Here is a 16,720-nt window from a genome sequence, read left to right on the forward strand (position 1 = left end):
CGTTACCAAGAAAACTCCAAATGGGGTCATGAAGAGTTGGAAATGACCAAACAACCACAAAAAAAACTGAGCTATATACAAGCATCAAATCTCACCACCCTCAAAATATCTGGCTTATTATTGCAACCAGACTTGGACATCTCTCTGCTATGCCTTTGTTTATCCAAGTAAAAGAATCAGTAACATGTAGTTTAGGTATTATACCAACTTCCAACTCTTCTCAGGCTCGTTCTCCCTCCCTGGGCTAGGGCTAGTTTGCTCCCTCTCTTTGTACCTGCTTTGGTATGTCGGGGCGGGTCTCTTGGGAGATTCAGGTACAAGTCAAATTCAGGGTCCTAGGAGTTACTCTGGTAGGCAGGGTACATTTTTCTTACTTGCTAGTAAGAGTAATGAGCCTTTACTAGGGTACTTCCTTTTCCAAAATCATTCACTATGACACCATTAAAATTTAAATATGAAACATTGACTCAGTTATAAGGCAAAAGCAAGTGTAATCTTAACATATACTCAATAGAAGGCCAAGACCAGAATAATCAGAATATATCAGTGTACCGATTGACCTCTTTCACATTTTTCTACCAATTCATACAGTATTTGTTGAGGGGATGGTGGGCTTTTATGGAAAGTAGCAGTTACATATATATATATATATATATATATATATATTTTTTTTTTAGTGAGGCAATTGGGGTTAAGTGACTTGCCCAGGGTCACACAGCTAGTAAGTGTTAAGTGTCTGAGGCCAGATTTGAACTCAGGTACTCCTGACTCCAGGACAGTACTCTATCCACTGTGCCATCTAGCTGCCCCAGTAGCAGTTATATTTTGATTGGGTTAGAGTTGGGGAAATGAAACCAGAGGCCAAAAGGATAAAGAATTACATGAATAAGGATAAGAGATTTAAATAAGTTTTTAAAAAATAGCACAAAGAGGATTGACATTGGGGAATGGAGGGTGAGCCATAAAGAGACTTGAGAATCACATGCATCTGGCTTAACAGACCTTACAAGTGCGTCCAAGTGTCTGTGGAGATGGAAACTGAGAAGGAAAGGTTAGTCAATATGCCACAAACGACTGCATTCTAAACAGCTTTCCCAGAACATTTTTGAACTTTGTGTAACACAACATATGCATTTGGAAGGGAAATATACACGTATAGCTCCTAATTGTGAATTCGGTACCTAACTACTGAAGAGTGTGACTTTCTCTCAAGATTTATGTGGGTACACATGCATATTTAAGAATCCCATCCACTACTACAGTGACAACCAACACAGAACAATGTAGTCTGGGACACATTTTTCAGTCAAAGCAAAGCCAGTGCCAATTTTGGAGACAGCTCTGACAAAATGAGACCACAAATAAGAGTTCACTCAGTCTGTAGAACATGTCTCATACTAAAACTGCCTCAACAAATAGCACCAAGAACTCTAGTGAGGTTGTTATGAAGACTTGCTGTTGAAGGTGTGTTATATTTTACATTTGTGACCAGCTTATGCTCTGCTCTGCTCTATTGGTTCTCAGTGTTTTAGACTTCCATTACCAAATAGCTCTTTAATATTTGATTTGACAGATGACACACAAGAGAATAAGTTACTTGCCAAAGGTCCCATAGGTAATAAATATCAGAGGCAAGATTTGAACCTAGGTGTTCTGATTCCAGGGCTCATGCTTCTCCCATGTTCTACTTGGCCTTTTTTTGTGGAGCATAGACTAATGACTACCCTGGACATACAAAATGATGTGAATTGTATGATATTAATATAGAAATGAATAGAAAGACTGTGTTTGCTTGTAGCATGAGTCCCCATGACTGTATCATTGCATTATTATCAGTTTTCTCTTTTACCTCTGACTAATCTATGAGATCTTTTGGCATATTCAAGTTGCTGCCTTGGGAATGCCCAGCACAGTATGGAATCTTTGTTGCAGATATGCTACTGAAATAGTATAATAAGCCTATGGCTTTAAATTTTTTATCAATCACTATGATGTCCCCTTCTAGTTAAAAAATGTGAATTTATTCATTGTTAAAATAAAGCAAACTAAGGAGAAGAATTTTTATGAATGTGCTGGTAGTAATAGAATTACCTCAGAATTTAGGAGAAAATAATGCTGCCAGTAGGTCTAATACACACAGCAACACGAGTAATGAATGACCAGCAGGAACAAACTTTGACTCTTAGCTCAGGTTCCTGTGGTTCCTGTTCAAAGATTTCAAACATTCCATCTAATGATATTCTCAAAAACAGGTTAGATTGCCAATCTTGATTATCCAAAGGTCCTTATTAGCCTACATTAAAGCTTATTTTCTAGAAGAAAATAAGAAATGTTTTCATTTCACTTGCTATGAAAAGTAAAAGTGGCTAGAATATATTCTCTCAAGCAATACAAAAAGTGAAGGTCTCTCTGATTCCACACTGATCATTAAGGGATTCAGAAACTGGCATAGGGCTGATGCCTGTAAAAGTACCAGCTGTCAGAATCTCACATGTTGATCTGTTCTTCATGGTCAAGCTTTAATGAAGGGAAATCTATTGACGCGTTGGATGAAGATAAGCCAAGTTATCTCAGTGAGCAGAAGAGCAGTGCTAGAAGTGTAATAGAGCAATTGATTGACATTATTCTTTGTTTGGCAAAAGGTGGGATACAGCTTAGGGGTCACAATGAAAAAACTGACAATTTTTTAAAAGATTTATTTCTAAATCTTGTCAGTGTTCTCCAAATCTATCCTTTTAAAATGGCAACACGTGTGCAAAAATCTCCTTGAAAGGCCACCTTTCTGACTAATGTATCAAAAACAATTTGATGGTGCCCTTGAACAATGTTGTGGAACTAATGATTGTGTCTTCGCTAAATGGAAAAATGGTTGCTAATGATACTACTGACTGGACATGGAGAGGGATGTGCTTTGTGGTATGATAGATGATAAAAAATATTTGAATGCTTTGCATCTCTTTAGACTTACTCCCTTATGGCCTGAATCTTATCTGTAAGATTATGTCTAATTTATCTAGGCTTTATCTTGTTTGTATGTACTTATTTGCTGTTGTCTTTCCCATTAAACCATGAAATCCTTGAAAGCAGGGACTGGTTTTTGCCTTTTTTCCTTTTGTTTTCCTCAGTGCTCTGTACCTGATTGCTTCCAAGGATGATGTTTAAGTGGTCAAAAATTGATTGAACAGGGGCAGCTAGGTAGCACAGTGGATAGAGTACCAGCCCTGGAGTCAGAAGGACCTGAGTTCAAATCCAGCCTCAGGCACTTGACACTTACCAGCTGTGTGATTCTGGGCAAGTCACTTAACCCCAATTGCTTCACCAAAGAAAAAAAAAAGTGTATGGTTAAAAAAAATTAATTAAAAATTGATTGAGCATTACTTCATAATAGTCAAATCAATCCAAGAAGCATTAATTAAACATGTTGAATGGACTTGACATTATTTAACTTTGTCATCAGTGATATCTGCCTTTTCTGATGACTCATCTACATTTAATTTTAAATCTAATCAACTAATTAATTCATTAATTGGATCTAGTTATATTTAAAGTGTCCTTGCAAACTGAAGTCAGATTTCTTTTGTGGGTTATGATGAATCTTTTCCTAAAGGCAGTGTTATGAGCACCATAAGAAAGTGCTATGATTGGCTATAGGAATCACATCTCTCTTACAAGTTCCACATTTACAAATCTGTTTACTAATTCCATTCTTAGTTGTTACTGTTAAAGGGTCTATTAAAACTAGTCCATGTTAAAAAAAAAAAATGAACTTGAGAAGCACAACATTCTCATAATGCCTTGACTCACTCATGATTTTGTACATTGAACAAGAATTGACTTCTCAGTTAGTTGAAATGATGTGCCCCAGGAATTTAAATCCATAATATCTGGTGAGTGACCTTTCATTCTCTAAGACAAGAAGATAAAGAGCATGATTGATAGTATATATGTATATACCTGAATCTTAGTATGAAAAAAAATTATATTTTTGACCAGCTAGATCCCAATTAGTTTGAATAATTAATCCTGTGAATTGGTCATATGTATTTGAATTCACACTATTCAGAGTTATAAGTATGTAAAATATAGTAATTGGTTCCAACCCAATGGAAATATATAGTACAAATGAACAGTCTGAAATGCCATAGATAGGTGATGTGAGGAGGTAGATGGTCTAGGATAATGCTGTGCTTACCTGAGTCTCTAAGACAATGAAAAGATGGTGTTTACCTTTGACAGACATAGAAGACATGGTTTTAATGGAGGGTTGGGGATAATAAACTCAGTTTTATATGTTGGATTTAAAAGATGTCTTCAATTTGAAATTACTAATAGACTAATAATAATGTGGGGGAAAACTGGAGCTAGATATATAGATCTGGGAGTTATCTGTATAGAGATGATAGTTAAACTCATGGCAGCCAATGAACTTATTTCTTCAAGTTTTTTTTTTTTTTTTTTGGTAAATACTGGTTAACTGAGACATGAATAAAGAGGTTCATGGTCGTTATTTAAGAAATATTTTGAGGGATACTTTCAAGATATTAGCCAATGAACTTATGAAGAGAATATAGAGGATGAAGAGAAGACCTGAAACGGAACCTTGGGGAAACATTTCGAGTTAAGGGGCATGATGCAGATGGTGACCTGGCAAGAGAAGCAGGGAAGGAATGGTGAGAGAGGTAGGAGAACTAAAAGAAAGCAATGTTACCAAAACCCAGACAAGAGAGCCTACCCAGGAGAAGAGTGTTGTCATCAGTGTCAGATGACATTGATAGATGTCAAATGAAGCTGATGGATGAGAAGGGTGAAGCCTGAGAAAAGACCATTACGTTTGGCAAATAAATGAATGAATGAATGAATGAATAAATACATACATACATCATTGATAACTTTGGAGGGAACAGTTTCAGTTGTACTTGGGAACAGATTTATTAATATAGGGTGAAAATTAGCCTTATTTGAATACAGGAGAGACACCAACTAGATTGATAATGTCCTTACTTGAGGTCAAAATATGCAAAAATTCAGTGATTTTTGCCTATTTCTTCTCTCATGGACTCAACAAGTTCTTGTGGTTCTGTGAAATGCAGTTTGATACCCCACCCTGAGAAGGTAGGTTTGGGGTAAGACATAGATTACACTAAACCACAGAGGCCAATCTACAGACCCCTAGATAAAGCCTGAAGATCAGTGAGACCTTAAAAAGAAGCAGTGTAAGCCTAATTTTGGGACTATTATTATTAATCTGATCATCTTCATCACTGCTTCTCTACTCCAATGGATTCTATTTCACCTGAGATATAGGAGCATGTCTTCTATTGTTATTACGTATCCCCATCCCTTAGTACAGAGCCTTGCACATTGTAGATACCCAATAGAATATAATTGAATCAGGATCTTTAAGTATGGGATTAAAAAATGTATCTTTTCTTTTTTTTTCCTTTTTTTAGGGGGGTTTGAGATATTGTTTTTAATAAAATTGAATTTGTTTCAAAATCAAAGTGGATACAATCCCGGCCACAAGCAAAGGAGAGGAAAGGAGGTCTCACATGAGAACCAGGTGCAAGAATGGACTGGACAGGACAGGGACAGGACAGGACAGGATACAGGCACAGGGAGAGGTAAAGACACAGGCACAGAGAAGACAGGCCTAGAAGACTGAAAACCTTCCAGGTGTCTGCCCCAGGCCCTGGCACTAATGGCCACCCCAGAAAAAATGTATCTTTTCATTGATGATATATCATAATGACAGTTGAAGCATTAAATTTAGATGATGGTATGGGGGGCAGCTAGGTGGCTCAGTGGATAAAGCACTGGCCCTGGATTCAGGAGAACCTGAGTTCAAATCTAGCCTCAGATACTTGACATTTACTAGCTGTGTGACCCTGGGCAAGTCACTTAACCTTCATTGCCCTGCAAAACCCAAAAATAATAACAACAGTATATGATGGTATGTACAGCTATGGGGAAATAAAGGATTTTCTTTATATAATAGTTAACTACTATCTTGCATTGTTTTTCCTTATCAATCAACATTTTGGAACTTCTGTCTAGTCTTTTTTTTAACACTAAACAAAAATAACTACATCATCCTCACATTGATACATTGTATATAAAAAATTTATAAAATATAGGTTGTATCATTTTGTAATCATTACAGCCAGGCCTTTCCATTTTCTTCATTTGGCCTTGAAGAAGGAGACTTAAAGGTCATTTACTTCATCCCTTCATTTTATAGATCAGAAAACTGAGTTCCCCCCTCCCCCAACCCCAAAATGAAGAGATATCTTCAAGGTCATAAAATTAGTGAATATCAGACCCTGGATTCAAGCCTGAGTGCTTTGATCCTGAAGCTGATTTTCTTTCTCCTGTACCAGTCAACAAACAAGCATTTATCAGGCACTTGCTGAATGCTTATTGACTGTACCATTCTTTCTAAAAAATGTGTAGAACATTAATGAGTACCAAATACCCCAATGGGTGGTATTCATAGATACCACATTTAAAAAGGTTATCATACTTGCTTTGATTTTGTTTATAAACTTAAGAATCTCAAGAAGTATACTCAATGTATAATTGCATTGCCAATAAAACCATGAAATCTGTACTGTTTACTTTTCAAAAAATAAATGATAACTTTTTAACAATAAGTATAACAGCTGTTCTGTATGCTCTTTCAATTTCTTTTCCATCTGTATACTTAGAAAGTTTGAGGGAGTTTTAATCATCTTGCCTCATTAAAGCTACTGGGTCCCTTTTATAAATGAGATATTAACCACCAGTGTACTGAGGTTTTGCTGAGTCCTATTAGGTAAACATCTATTGATCCAGAGAAAGGTGAAAATTTAGAGGAGATAGTTTTAGTTTACAACTGTTTTCCTGTTGATGGGCAGCAAGTATATCATTAAGTGGAAGAAGGAAACTTCTGTGAAAAGAATCAATCAATTAACAAGCATTAATTAAGCTCCTACTATATCTCAGGTATTATACTAGGCATAGAGAATGCAAAGAAAAAAATGGAATCCCTACTCTCACGGAGCTTACATTCTATTGAGAAAAACATTTGAAGGCCAAGGGTATGATTGCAGAGATAAATGTGCAACTTAAAATTGTTTTGAAAGTTTTTTCAGTGTCCAGTAGTCAACATGACCTGTTCATTACCACATTTTTTATGATTGTGCTTTCATCCATTGTACAACTCTAGTTGTTTGGGAGATATGTGGTAGAGATGGGGAGTACAGATCAATACAGGAAAGTTGGAGGAAAGAAGATTCTATCTGCTTGCATTCCACAAAGATAAATGCTAAGTTTATGTGTTTGCTGTCTCATTTCTAGAGCCTTTGAAGAGACACTACCATGATCATTTGGAGGCTTACTAAAAGAATACAGTGCCGCCATGCTAGCCTGTGCCTGCCAAATCTGCACAGAAGCAGTAGGTCATTGACCTCCCAGCCCATCACTTCAGAACTTACTGCCGGTGGGACTTCAGGCAGTTCAGTGGAGGTGCTGGGCAAATCCTATCCTCGGGATGACCACAGCAACATACCAGGAAAGATTCTCTCCAAGGTGGGAAAGAATTTGCATAATAGGAAATATCACCCCTTATGGCTGGTCTTGGAGAGGGTGAAGCATCATTTTTATCGGCAATATGTAGGCCACTATGGGACTCCACTGTTCTCAGTCTTTGATGGCTTCTCTCCAGTTGTCACAACGTGGCAGAACTTTGACAGCCTCCTTGTCCCAGAGGATCACCCGAGCCGGAAGAAGGGAGACAACTATTATCTGAATCGTACTCACATGTTACGGTCACACACTTCAGCTCACCAGTGGAATTTGATTCGTGCTGGCCTCAATGCTTTCCTTGTGGTTGGAGATGTCTATCGGCGGGACCAGATTGACTCCCACCACTACCCAGTCTTCCACCAGTTGGAAGCTGTCCGACTCTTCAACAGACATCAGGTAATGGGCTTTCCTTAGGGAGAGATCAATAGAACTGACACCTAAATGATTCTGTAAAGTGAATTACTTTCCCCTTGACTTTAGTTTTAGCTCAGTTGAGACTAGCACCTAAGAAGAACCTAAGAAAAAAAAGTGTCAATAAGCAATGTTTTTTGATAGATTGATATGTGCAGCATTTATTTAATGTAACCAAGGTATTTAACCTACTGAAACTTGTGAGCTCTTTATTTCCTCTACTGTTTCTTTTCTTTTCTTTTCTTTTTTGTTTCCATACTGAGCAGCTTTGCTGCTGCCATCTTTCTCCAAGGTAGCATAGCCTAATTGCAACAGCACAGGATACAGACTTCTCTTCTGACTTTGCCATCTTAGGGAAGTGACTCAACCTCTCTGGGCCTCCATTTCTTCATGTAAAATGAAGAGATTGAACTGGTTCATTTGTAATATCCATTCTAGCTATTTATCTTATTGATTCTTTGTGACTGAATTTAAATTACTGACTCATTCAGTAGTGATTCATTGGGACCCCAAACTGTAAAACTGTCATTGTATGTTATCTAATGGCCTCAATGGGTTAATAGAACTGGCCCAGTTATTAGAACAGGTTGATTCTGTTGTGACTGCTGTATTCCAGTCATTTCATCATTTGGGTGAGGAAGACTAAGGATTGTGTTAAATAAATTGTCACCCCAAATAACACCAATCTTATTTCTACCCCCTTTCAAGTTGGAATACTTGTGGGTCTATGTGGAGTAGGTTTGCCACTACTGAAGATGTCACACACACACACACACACACACACACACACACACACACACACACACACACACACACACACCCTTGCCTTTCCCTTTCTTTCCCTCCCTGGTCCCTAGGGTATCCTGGAACCAGTACAATATAACTTGATAAGAAGATTATAAGAATATCTGCCACCACTGGGGGTGTCCTGTGTTCTTCCCTTCTCTAAGGGAGTATCTGAGTGACTTAATGGATAGAGTGTTAGAACTCAAGTTACTTATAAGCTGTGTAATTCTAGGCAAGTCAGTTAACCTCTGTGTGCCTCTGTTTCCTCATTCGTAAAATGAGTGTAGCACCTACCTTAAAGAGTTGTTGTTGGAATAAAATGAGATATTTGCAAAGTACTTTGCATACCTCAGAGCGCTATATAAGTACTTGCTATTATTGTTGTTATAATTATTATCATTATTATTGTTATTTCTTCCTTCATGGCCTTGGGAAGTTCCAGAACCATTCAGAATGAGAACCCTCCTTTGGGGGCAGCTAGGTGGCACAGTGGATAAAGCAGGGGACCTAGATTCAGGAAGACCTGAGTTCAAATACAGCCTCAGACACTTGACACTTACTAGCTGTGTGACCCTGGGCAAGTCACTTAACACCCCCCCACACACACACACACACATTGCCCTGCAAAAAACAAAACAAAACAAAACAAAACAAAAAAAGGATTGAATGAGAGCCCTCCTCACCATTAGGGCTGTCCTAGAACCCTTGCAATTCCCTTTGTCTGAGCTGCTTTACTGCTCACAGGGTTTGAATGAGATGAAAGTCAACAGCTCCATTTTCTTTTGTTAAGATAGAGGACTACCAGCCCTTAACCATATCCCCTACTTCTCTGTCCTGTAGTCCTCTAGCCCTGTCATCTTAACTATTTATATAATGCAGTATCCTCAGGCCCTTGCCATTTGCTTCACAGTTGAATCTCTAGGACTTCCAGGCCTTTCCATATACCCTACAGTTGAAGTTTCTTTCTTTTCAGTTGCCTCCTCTAATTAGAATGTGAGCTCCTTGACAACCAGGAATGTTTAACTTTTCCTCTTTGTATCCCCCAGCCCTTAACGCTGTGCTTGCCACATAGCAAACACCTTGTAAATGCTTTTACTTTCATCCATTTATCCATTTGTCCTTATAACATTGAACTCCTTGACTTTTTCAATCTACCCTAATAAATTATATGGAAGGAATTAATAATCCAAACCCACTTAAACAAAATAAAATGAAATAGCTACAACAAGTAACACTGTTTGGTGGCCACTTCCATACTGGAAAGCCAGTATATGTGTTTATGAAATGCACGAATGATTTTTAGGAATAGGGCATGGTACTTCATTATACACATATAGCTCTCTTTACCATTCATTAATGAAAGTTTTTCCTCACTGTTCAATAACCAACACAACCACTGGGACTTGAAAATCATTATCATCATACAACTCACTTGTTAAAATATAAGATCAATATAAAAATAAATCATCTGGTACTAACTAGTCACCATTACTGGGCTATTTTCACTAATAAGCAACATGATGAAAAAGGAGAGGAGTAGACCTCTCCCTCCCATGTAGTCCTTCATTTACTCCTTAACCTCTCATCAGGCTCTACCATTCGATGAACCAATATTATATAACAAACCTTTAAACTCAATCTTAGAGGGATAGAGCTATCACAAGAATAAAACTGGGCAAATGTCTGATTTACAGAAAAGGGAGGAAATGGGGAGGAAGGGCAGAGCCTGCAAAGCATAATCCTATAAGCTTAATTTTGGTGAAGGAAATGGCACTCCTGTATCTTTGCCAAGAAAACCCCAAAAGAGGTTATGAAGAGTTGGATACATCTGAAACAACTGAACAACAAAAGCTTCATTTTAATTAGAATATCTTATTAATGGCATAATTTCTGAACATTTAAAAAAGGAAATGATCATTCACAGCCAGCATGAATGTATGAAGAAGAGATTATAAGTCGATCATGCTAAGACTTGTAGACCCTGATGTCTTCTTTTTAAAAAAAAAAAATCAAGACATTATCCCTAATTCAATGCTATCATCCATTATCTGCGACAGTGGCTTTAAAAAATCACATCATCATTTCTTTCCATATTTGAGGCTAAAATTCATCTGGGCTTTAACTCATTGAGAGCAGCTAGCCACTCTACTGTCTTTTAAAAATCCATTTTAGATTCTCTTATGTATTTATTTGTTTGTTTTTGAGTCTCGGTCTCCCTATATTTCCAGGCCAGAAATGCAGTAGTAGCCACTCATGGCCTTATCCCACCACTGATTCATATGGAAACCTTGACCTGCCCTATTTCTAATCTGGGCTGATTTCCTCTTACTCAGGCAGCTAGGTGGTCCCAACCCTTCTTCTTGGTGACTGACCATATTGGAACTAGACTTTTGTGGACACTGATTGGCTTTAGCTTGACAGCATCTCAGAATTCCAGAGCGCAAATGCTCCACTGACCTCAGCCTCCTTCAGTAACAGGGATGACCAATGTTTGCCATAACGTCCTGCCTTTGGATTCCAACTATCTTTTACCCATCTTTGTTCCATCCTTTCTAGTCTGAAGGTCATTTTTCTTTGGCAGAGAAAACAGATACAGAATTAAAGATGAATACTTATTTTTTTTAATCATGTTAACATTTTTCTACCTCTTCTGAAGAGTGATGTTTTTCTTCGGTTCATTTTCCTCTTTTTCCCAGCATAGCTAGAAATAAAACTTTCCATAGTTAACACACATCTGGGTTATTATTTTTTTCTTCTGTTCTGGATGTTGCATTTGAGGATAAACATTGACAAGCTAGCATAATAACCATGGAGAACTTGGAGAACTGATTAAATTGGGAGGTAGTATATTCTCTTCTAGAACCTTCAAAGACAGCCTATACACTCACTTGTTAGGCAGAAACAATTCTTTCTTGGGCACACCTTCCAAGTTTTAGATTCTATGATTTTATAGTACAATTACATTTTTAAAGTACTAGCTTAATAACAGCAATAGTACAGTAATCCAATCTCCATATGAGAGACACTTAGATTAATATTCCCACATTTGGGCAAAGCTGGACGTTTTAAAATTTGAAGAGTAATAACTGGTGATAAAAGTAAAAGCTTGTTGGAAAACTAATGTGATATAGAACACGACAGATCAAGGTACCCAGGAAATATGGTCTGCTGACAAGATGCCAATTACCATTACTAGACAGGAAAAGCTACATTTTCATCCATGTTTAATGTCAGAAATCTCTTGATATCCAGGTCATAGCATCTGTCAGCTCTGCTTGCCTTATTGGGAAAACAAAAACTTCCACCTCTTCCGAAGTCCCTGTGCTATAAAAAGTAGCAATAAAGGTCGAGCAATGCAAACCAGCATCCTGAAGAGAACAAAACCACAAAGGTGGAAGTGGTCCAAGTACACAGTAGAAGAAGGCAGGGGGAATAGTCCATCTCATCTAGTCCTTTTTGAATCTGTCCCAGACCAGGATGGGTGGGCTCATCTTTTAGCCATCCTGATGGGTCTAAAGTATTGAGAAACCTGATTATTGTGCACTGATCCTAGGGTATCTATCACCAGTGGAATTTAGGAAGCTTGACCTTAAAGATCCCCACATAATTGGACTTAGACCCAAACTGACTTTCTCTTCCAAAATTCTTTTTAAGGGGAGTGAAATGGGAGGGCACTGTTTTCTTTAGGGATGATCTAGACCAAATTAAATAGCTCCAGGCCTTGTTGTTTGTCTTTTATTCTTGAAGAAGACCTTGACATCAGGAGGTGATGTCATGACTTGCAGTGAATTAGATTTAAGTGAGGGAGGGCTGTGCAAAGTCATCAGCCTCACTCTCTCCTCCAGAGCCATCTGGATCCAGTGGCAAGATATACATCAGGATGACAGACGTGCCTCTGGATGTTTGAGGCAATCAAGGTTAAGTGACTTACCTATGGTCACACAGCTAGTAAGTCTGAGGTCAGATTTGAAATCCAGGGCCAGTGCTCTCTTCACTGCACCACCTGGTTGCCCCTATCTCCAGGCCTATCTTAGTCTTGGCTTGAATTAAAATCAGTTCTGGAGATAATGAAGAGAGAGCACTTTTTGACAATGCAATTCCAATAATTTTCAAACTTGCCCATCGTACATCATGTGTCATCTTGTATTCCTGAAATACACATTGCCTATATCCTCTTTATGTTAAAAAGAAAGTGTGATGACTGCTATGAAAAAGATAGGGAAATTAACTGAAGGAGTGATAAGGAAATACTTTCTTTTAGTGGAACCTATTAGCTTGCCATTAAATTAATTCAAGAGTTTAAAAGTACTCTCTGGCTTCTATCTAAAAAGTTCACGGAGACAGCAGAATGAGTACAGAGATAGCCCAAAGGTGCTTTAGTTAAATCTAAGGACTTTTCCATGGCTATGATCTTGTATTATTTGAAGCTTCATTACCCTGATTCATCTCATCAGTTAGCAAGAGTTCACCTTGTCTATCATGGAAGTGTCAGTTTCTACTGAATTTCTGGAATGGATCTGTACAGTTTCCCACAGGGCACAGTTTGGCATCTAGGTTGGAACGGTGCATAAAGCTGGATTTGAAGAGTTAAGAAGACCTGAGTTCAAATTTGAGCTCACTCACAACCTATGTAGTCCTGGAGAAGTCATTTAACTTCTCTGTCCCTAGTTTTTCTCATCTGCAAAATGGTAATAATAATAATAACAACAACAACAACAACAACAACAACAACACTTACTTCCTAGTCTTGTGAGTGGCAAAGGAGATACCATGTAAAGCACTTTATAAACCTTCAAGCTCTAAATAAATGCTAACTTCTTGTTATTGCTATTTAGGTAACAACTCATTTATCCAGGTTACCTATCCAGAGATTTGGGCTATAATGAATAACCAGGAAAAAAGTCAAGGAAGGCTCCTCCGTAGTGAAACTAAATGTCCCAGAGGCTGTGGACTAAATTTCATGCTCTTTAGTCTTATTAGAATCTATCCTACACTCGTGCTGCCTGGTTACATTTCTTTTAGATTTGATTCTAAACAATCCTGTTGGTACGTTCATTTGCTTCTGTGTACCTAATCTTTTCTATTGATCAACTGTGCCATTTCTAACCAGTTCCAAATAGTTTTAATGATCACTGTTTTGTAATATAGTAGAGATTGATATCTTCTGCTCCTTCCTTCGCACATTTTGTCATTAATTCTCTATAGATTCTTGATCTTTTCTTTTTCCACATGAATTTTGTTATTATTTTTTTCTAGCTCTACATGTAATTCTTTGGTATTTTGATTGGCATCATACTGAATAAGTAAATTAATTAAGATAGTATTATCATTTCTGTTATTTTGGCATGGCCAGTTATCAAATAATAAATATTTCTCTAATTGTTTAAGTCTTTATTGTTGGAAAGAGGATTTTATAGTTGTGTTCAACTATGATACAGTTGTATTCATTTTGTAGTTATGTTTATAGTTGTTTATAGTTGTCTTTTGTTTGTCTTGGTAGGTGGATTCTTTATTTTATACATTCTATAGTTAATTTGAATGGAATTTCTCCCTCTATCTCTTCCAGCTTCCGCCTTGCTTTTTACAAAGAAGATGGTGAAAAAGGAATGAATTTATAAGTTGACTGCTATTTTATTGCATTTACTTCTTTTCTCCATGCCCCGCCCTGCTCTCTACTTGTTACTCTCTCCTCCCTTTTAATTCTGTCTTTGGTTCATTTTCATAAGTTAGATTTTGTTATGCTTATGGCTCGTCCTACACTGACACTGTATTTCTCTTAAACTCTTGTCTGTCTCCCTTGTACTTGGCTGTTTCCCAATCGAATCTATTTATTTTATGTCAAACCTTTTGTGCATTTTTCTTCTCTTTCTACCATCAAAACAACAAAATCACTCCTACCACCCCTGTTCATCTTATTGAATGCACAAATTAGGTCTCTGTGTCTCCTTCTCTTTGCCTGATCTCCAACGTAGTCTCTGTGCCTTGCTTGTAACAGAGACGGTTCCCATCCAGACATTGGTAATTGTGATAGCATTAGGTCTTGTGCAATAATAGCTAGCATTTATATAGTGCTTTATAGTTTGCAAAGCACTTTACCTATATTATCTCATTTTATCCAGACAATAACTCAGAGAGTTATTGTCTATTATAATTCTCATTTTATAGTTGAGAAAACTGAGGCAGGTAGAGGATAAATGACTAGTTCAGGCTCATATAGCTACTTAGTGCTTGAGGTTGGATTTCACATAGCTAGTTAGTTCTTGAGGTTGAATTTGAACTCAGACCTTTCTGACTCCAGGTCCACCACTGTATTTACTATGCTACCTATCTAGAAACTGGAATATATCAGGTAGTACCCTAACCTCTCTCTCTTTTTTTTTTTTAAGTGAGGCAATTGGGGTTAAGTGACTTGCCCAGGGTCACACAGCTAGTAAGTGTTAAGTGTCTGAGGTCGGATTTGAACCCAGGTACTCCTGACTCCAGGGCCGGTGCTCTATCCACTGCACCACCTAGCTGCCCACCTCTTTTCTTTCTATGACTCATGCATAAGCTTCCTGGGTGTTGGACTGCCCAGGCACTGCTTTGCTGTGGCTTGGGCATGGGCAACTGAGGCCTAGGCAGCCTTGGTGCTGATCTAGCTTTTGGTCTAGCTTTGCCCAGGTTAATAGGTAAATTATCTCCTCCCTGCCGGTTTAAGTTTTACGCAGTTACCAACTCTGCCACCTCCCCCAACTCTTTCAGCCTTAATCCATAAAAGAAAATCATTTCCCACTAGTTTGCTAGGCATAACACTAAAATTTCTTGCCCAGATAATCAGAGCTCCCTTCCTTCTTTGTTTCCAAGTATACAATCTTTTAAATTATTTTCTGGGGCAGCTAGATGGCGCAGTGGATAGAGCACCAGCCCTGGATTCAGGAGTACCTGAGTTCAAATCCAGCCTCAGACACTTAACACTTACTAGCTGTGTGACCCTGGGCAAGTCACTTAACCCCAATTGCCTTACTAAAAAAAAAAAAAAAATTATTTTCTTATTTTTAGGTGTCCAGCTTGTCACCCTCTTCATAATGCTCTCTTTAGCCCTTTCTCATGATAAAAATGTTCTTTCCCTAAATTTTTTTTTGTTTTTTTTTTGGGGGGGGGGCATTGCAATGAGGCTTAAATGACTTGCCCAGAGTCATAAAGCTAGTAAGTGTCAAGTGTCTGTGGTCACATTTGAACTCAGGTCCTCCTGAAATCAGGGCCAGTGCTTTATCTACTGCGCCACCTAGCTGCCCTTTCCCTAAATTTTTTTGCATTTCTTTGCTTACCCTTCCCTTGAGTTTTCTTGACAAGTACCTCCTTTGATTTATTGGGAAGGGATATGGAAAATTTCTGCAGCATCTTTTCTGGCATACTGACATTTTTGATCTGCTGTAACTTAAAAGTTATCTATGTACTGCTCTGAAAAACTTTAAAACAAATTTGTCAGGAAGCAGGAGAGGAAAAATAAAATCTTTTCCCAACATGTTGGTGTCATACTTTCAGGAAATAGGGTGATGCTACCATGCTGGAGCATGGGTCTCATCATTGTCTCACAGAAACTATAAGAGTAGAGATATGGAGAGAGAAACATCTTACTAACATATCACACCATCATTAGGAAACAAGGCATTTCACATCTGTGTATTTCCCAATTAGCTGAGGGCTTATCCCTCTTTAAGCACCAAACCATGTTTTATTTTTACCATTTTTGATGTAAACCTTTATAAAAAGATAATAAAGGGGGCAGCTAGATGGCACAGTGGATAGAGCACCGGTCCTGGAGTCAGGAGGACTTGAGTTCAAATCCGGCCTCAGACACTTAACACTTACCAACTGTGTGACCCTGGGCAAGTTACTTAACCCCAATTGCCTCACTAAAAAACCAAAACCAAACAAACAAAAAAACCCCAAAAGAGATAATAAAGCATGGTATTGAAAT

General features: G+C 37.9%; 1 protein-coding gene across 2 annotated transcripts in view; it reads left to right on the forward strand.

Annotated features, from left to right (window-relative positions):
* Window positions 1-16,720, forward strand: part of FARS2 (phenylalanyl-tRNA synthetase 2, mitochondrial) — a 666,913-nt gene that overhangs the window by 103,493 nt on the left and 546,700 nt on the right. For both annotated transcript variants that reach the window (XM_043975416.1, XM_043975417.1), the window contains exon 2: window positions 7,336-7,959. In XM_043975416.1, the coding sequence (XP_043831351.1) occupies window positions 7,357-7,959 (603 nt within the window). In that variant the 5' untranslated portion in view covers window positions 7,336-7,356. The remainder of the gene's footprint in view (window positions 1-7,335; window positions 7,960-16,720) is intronic.

The sequence above is a fragment of the Dromiciops gliroides genome, chromosome 1 (genome assembly GCF_019393635.1).
Source record: "Dromiciops gliroides isolate mDroGli1 chromosome 1, mDroGli1.pri, whole genome shotgun sequence".
Classification (NCBI taxonomy): Eukaryota; Metazoa; Chordata; class Mammalia; order Microbiotheria; family Microbiotheriidae; genus Dromiciops; species Dromiciops gliroides.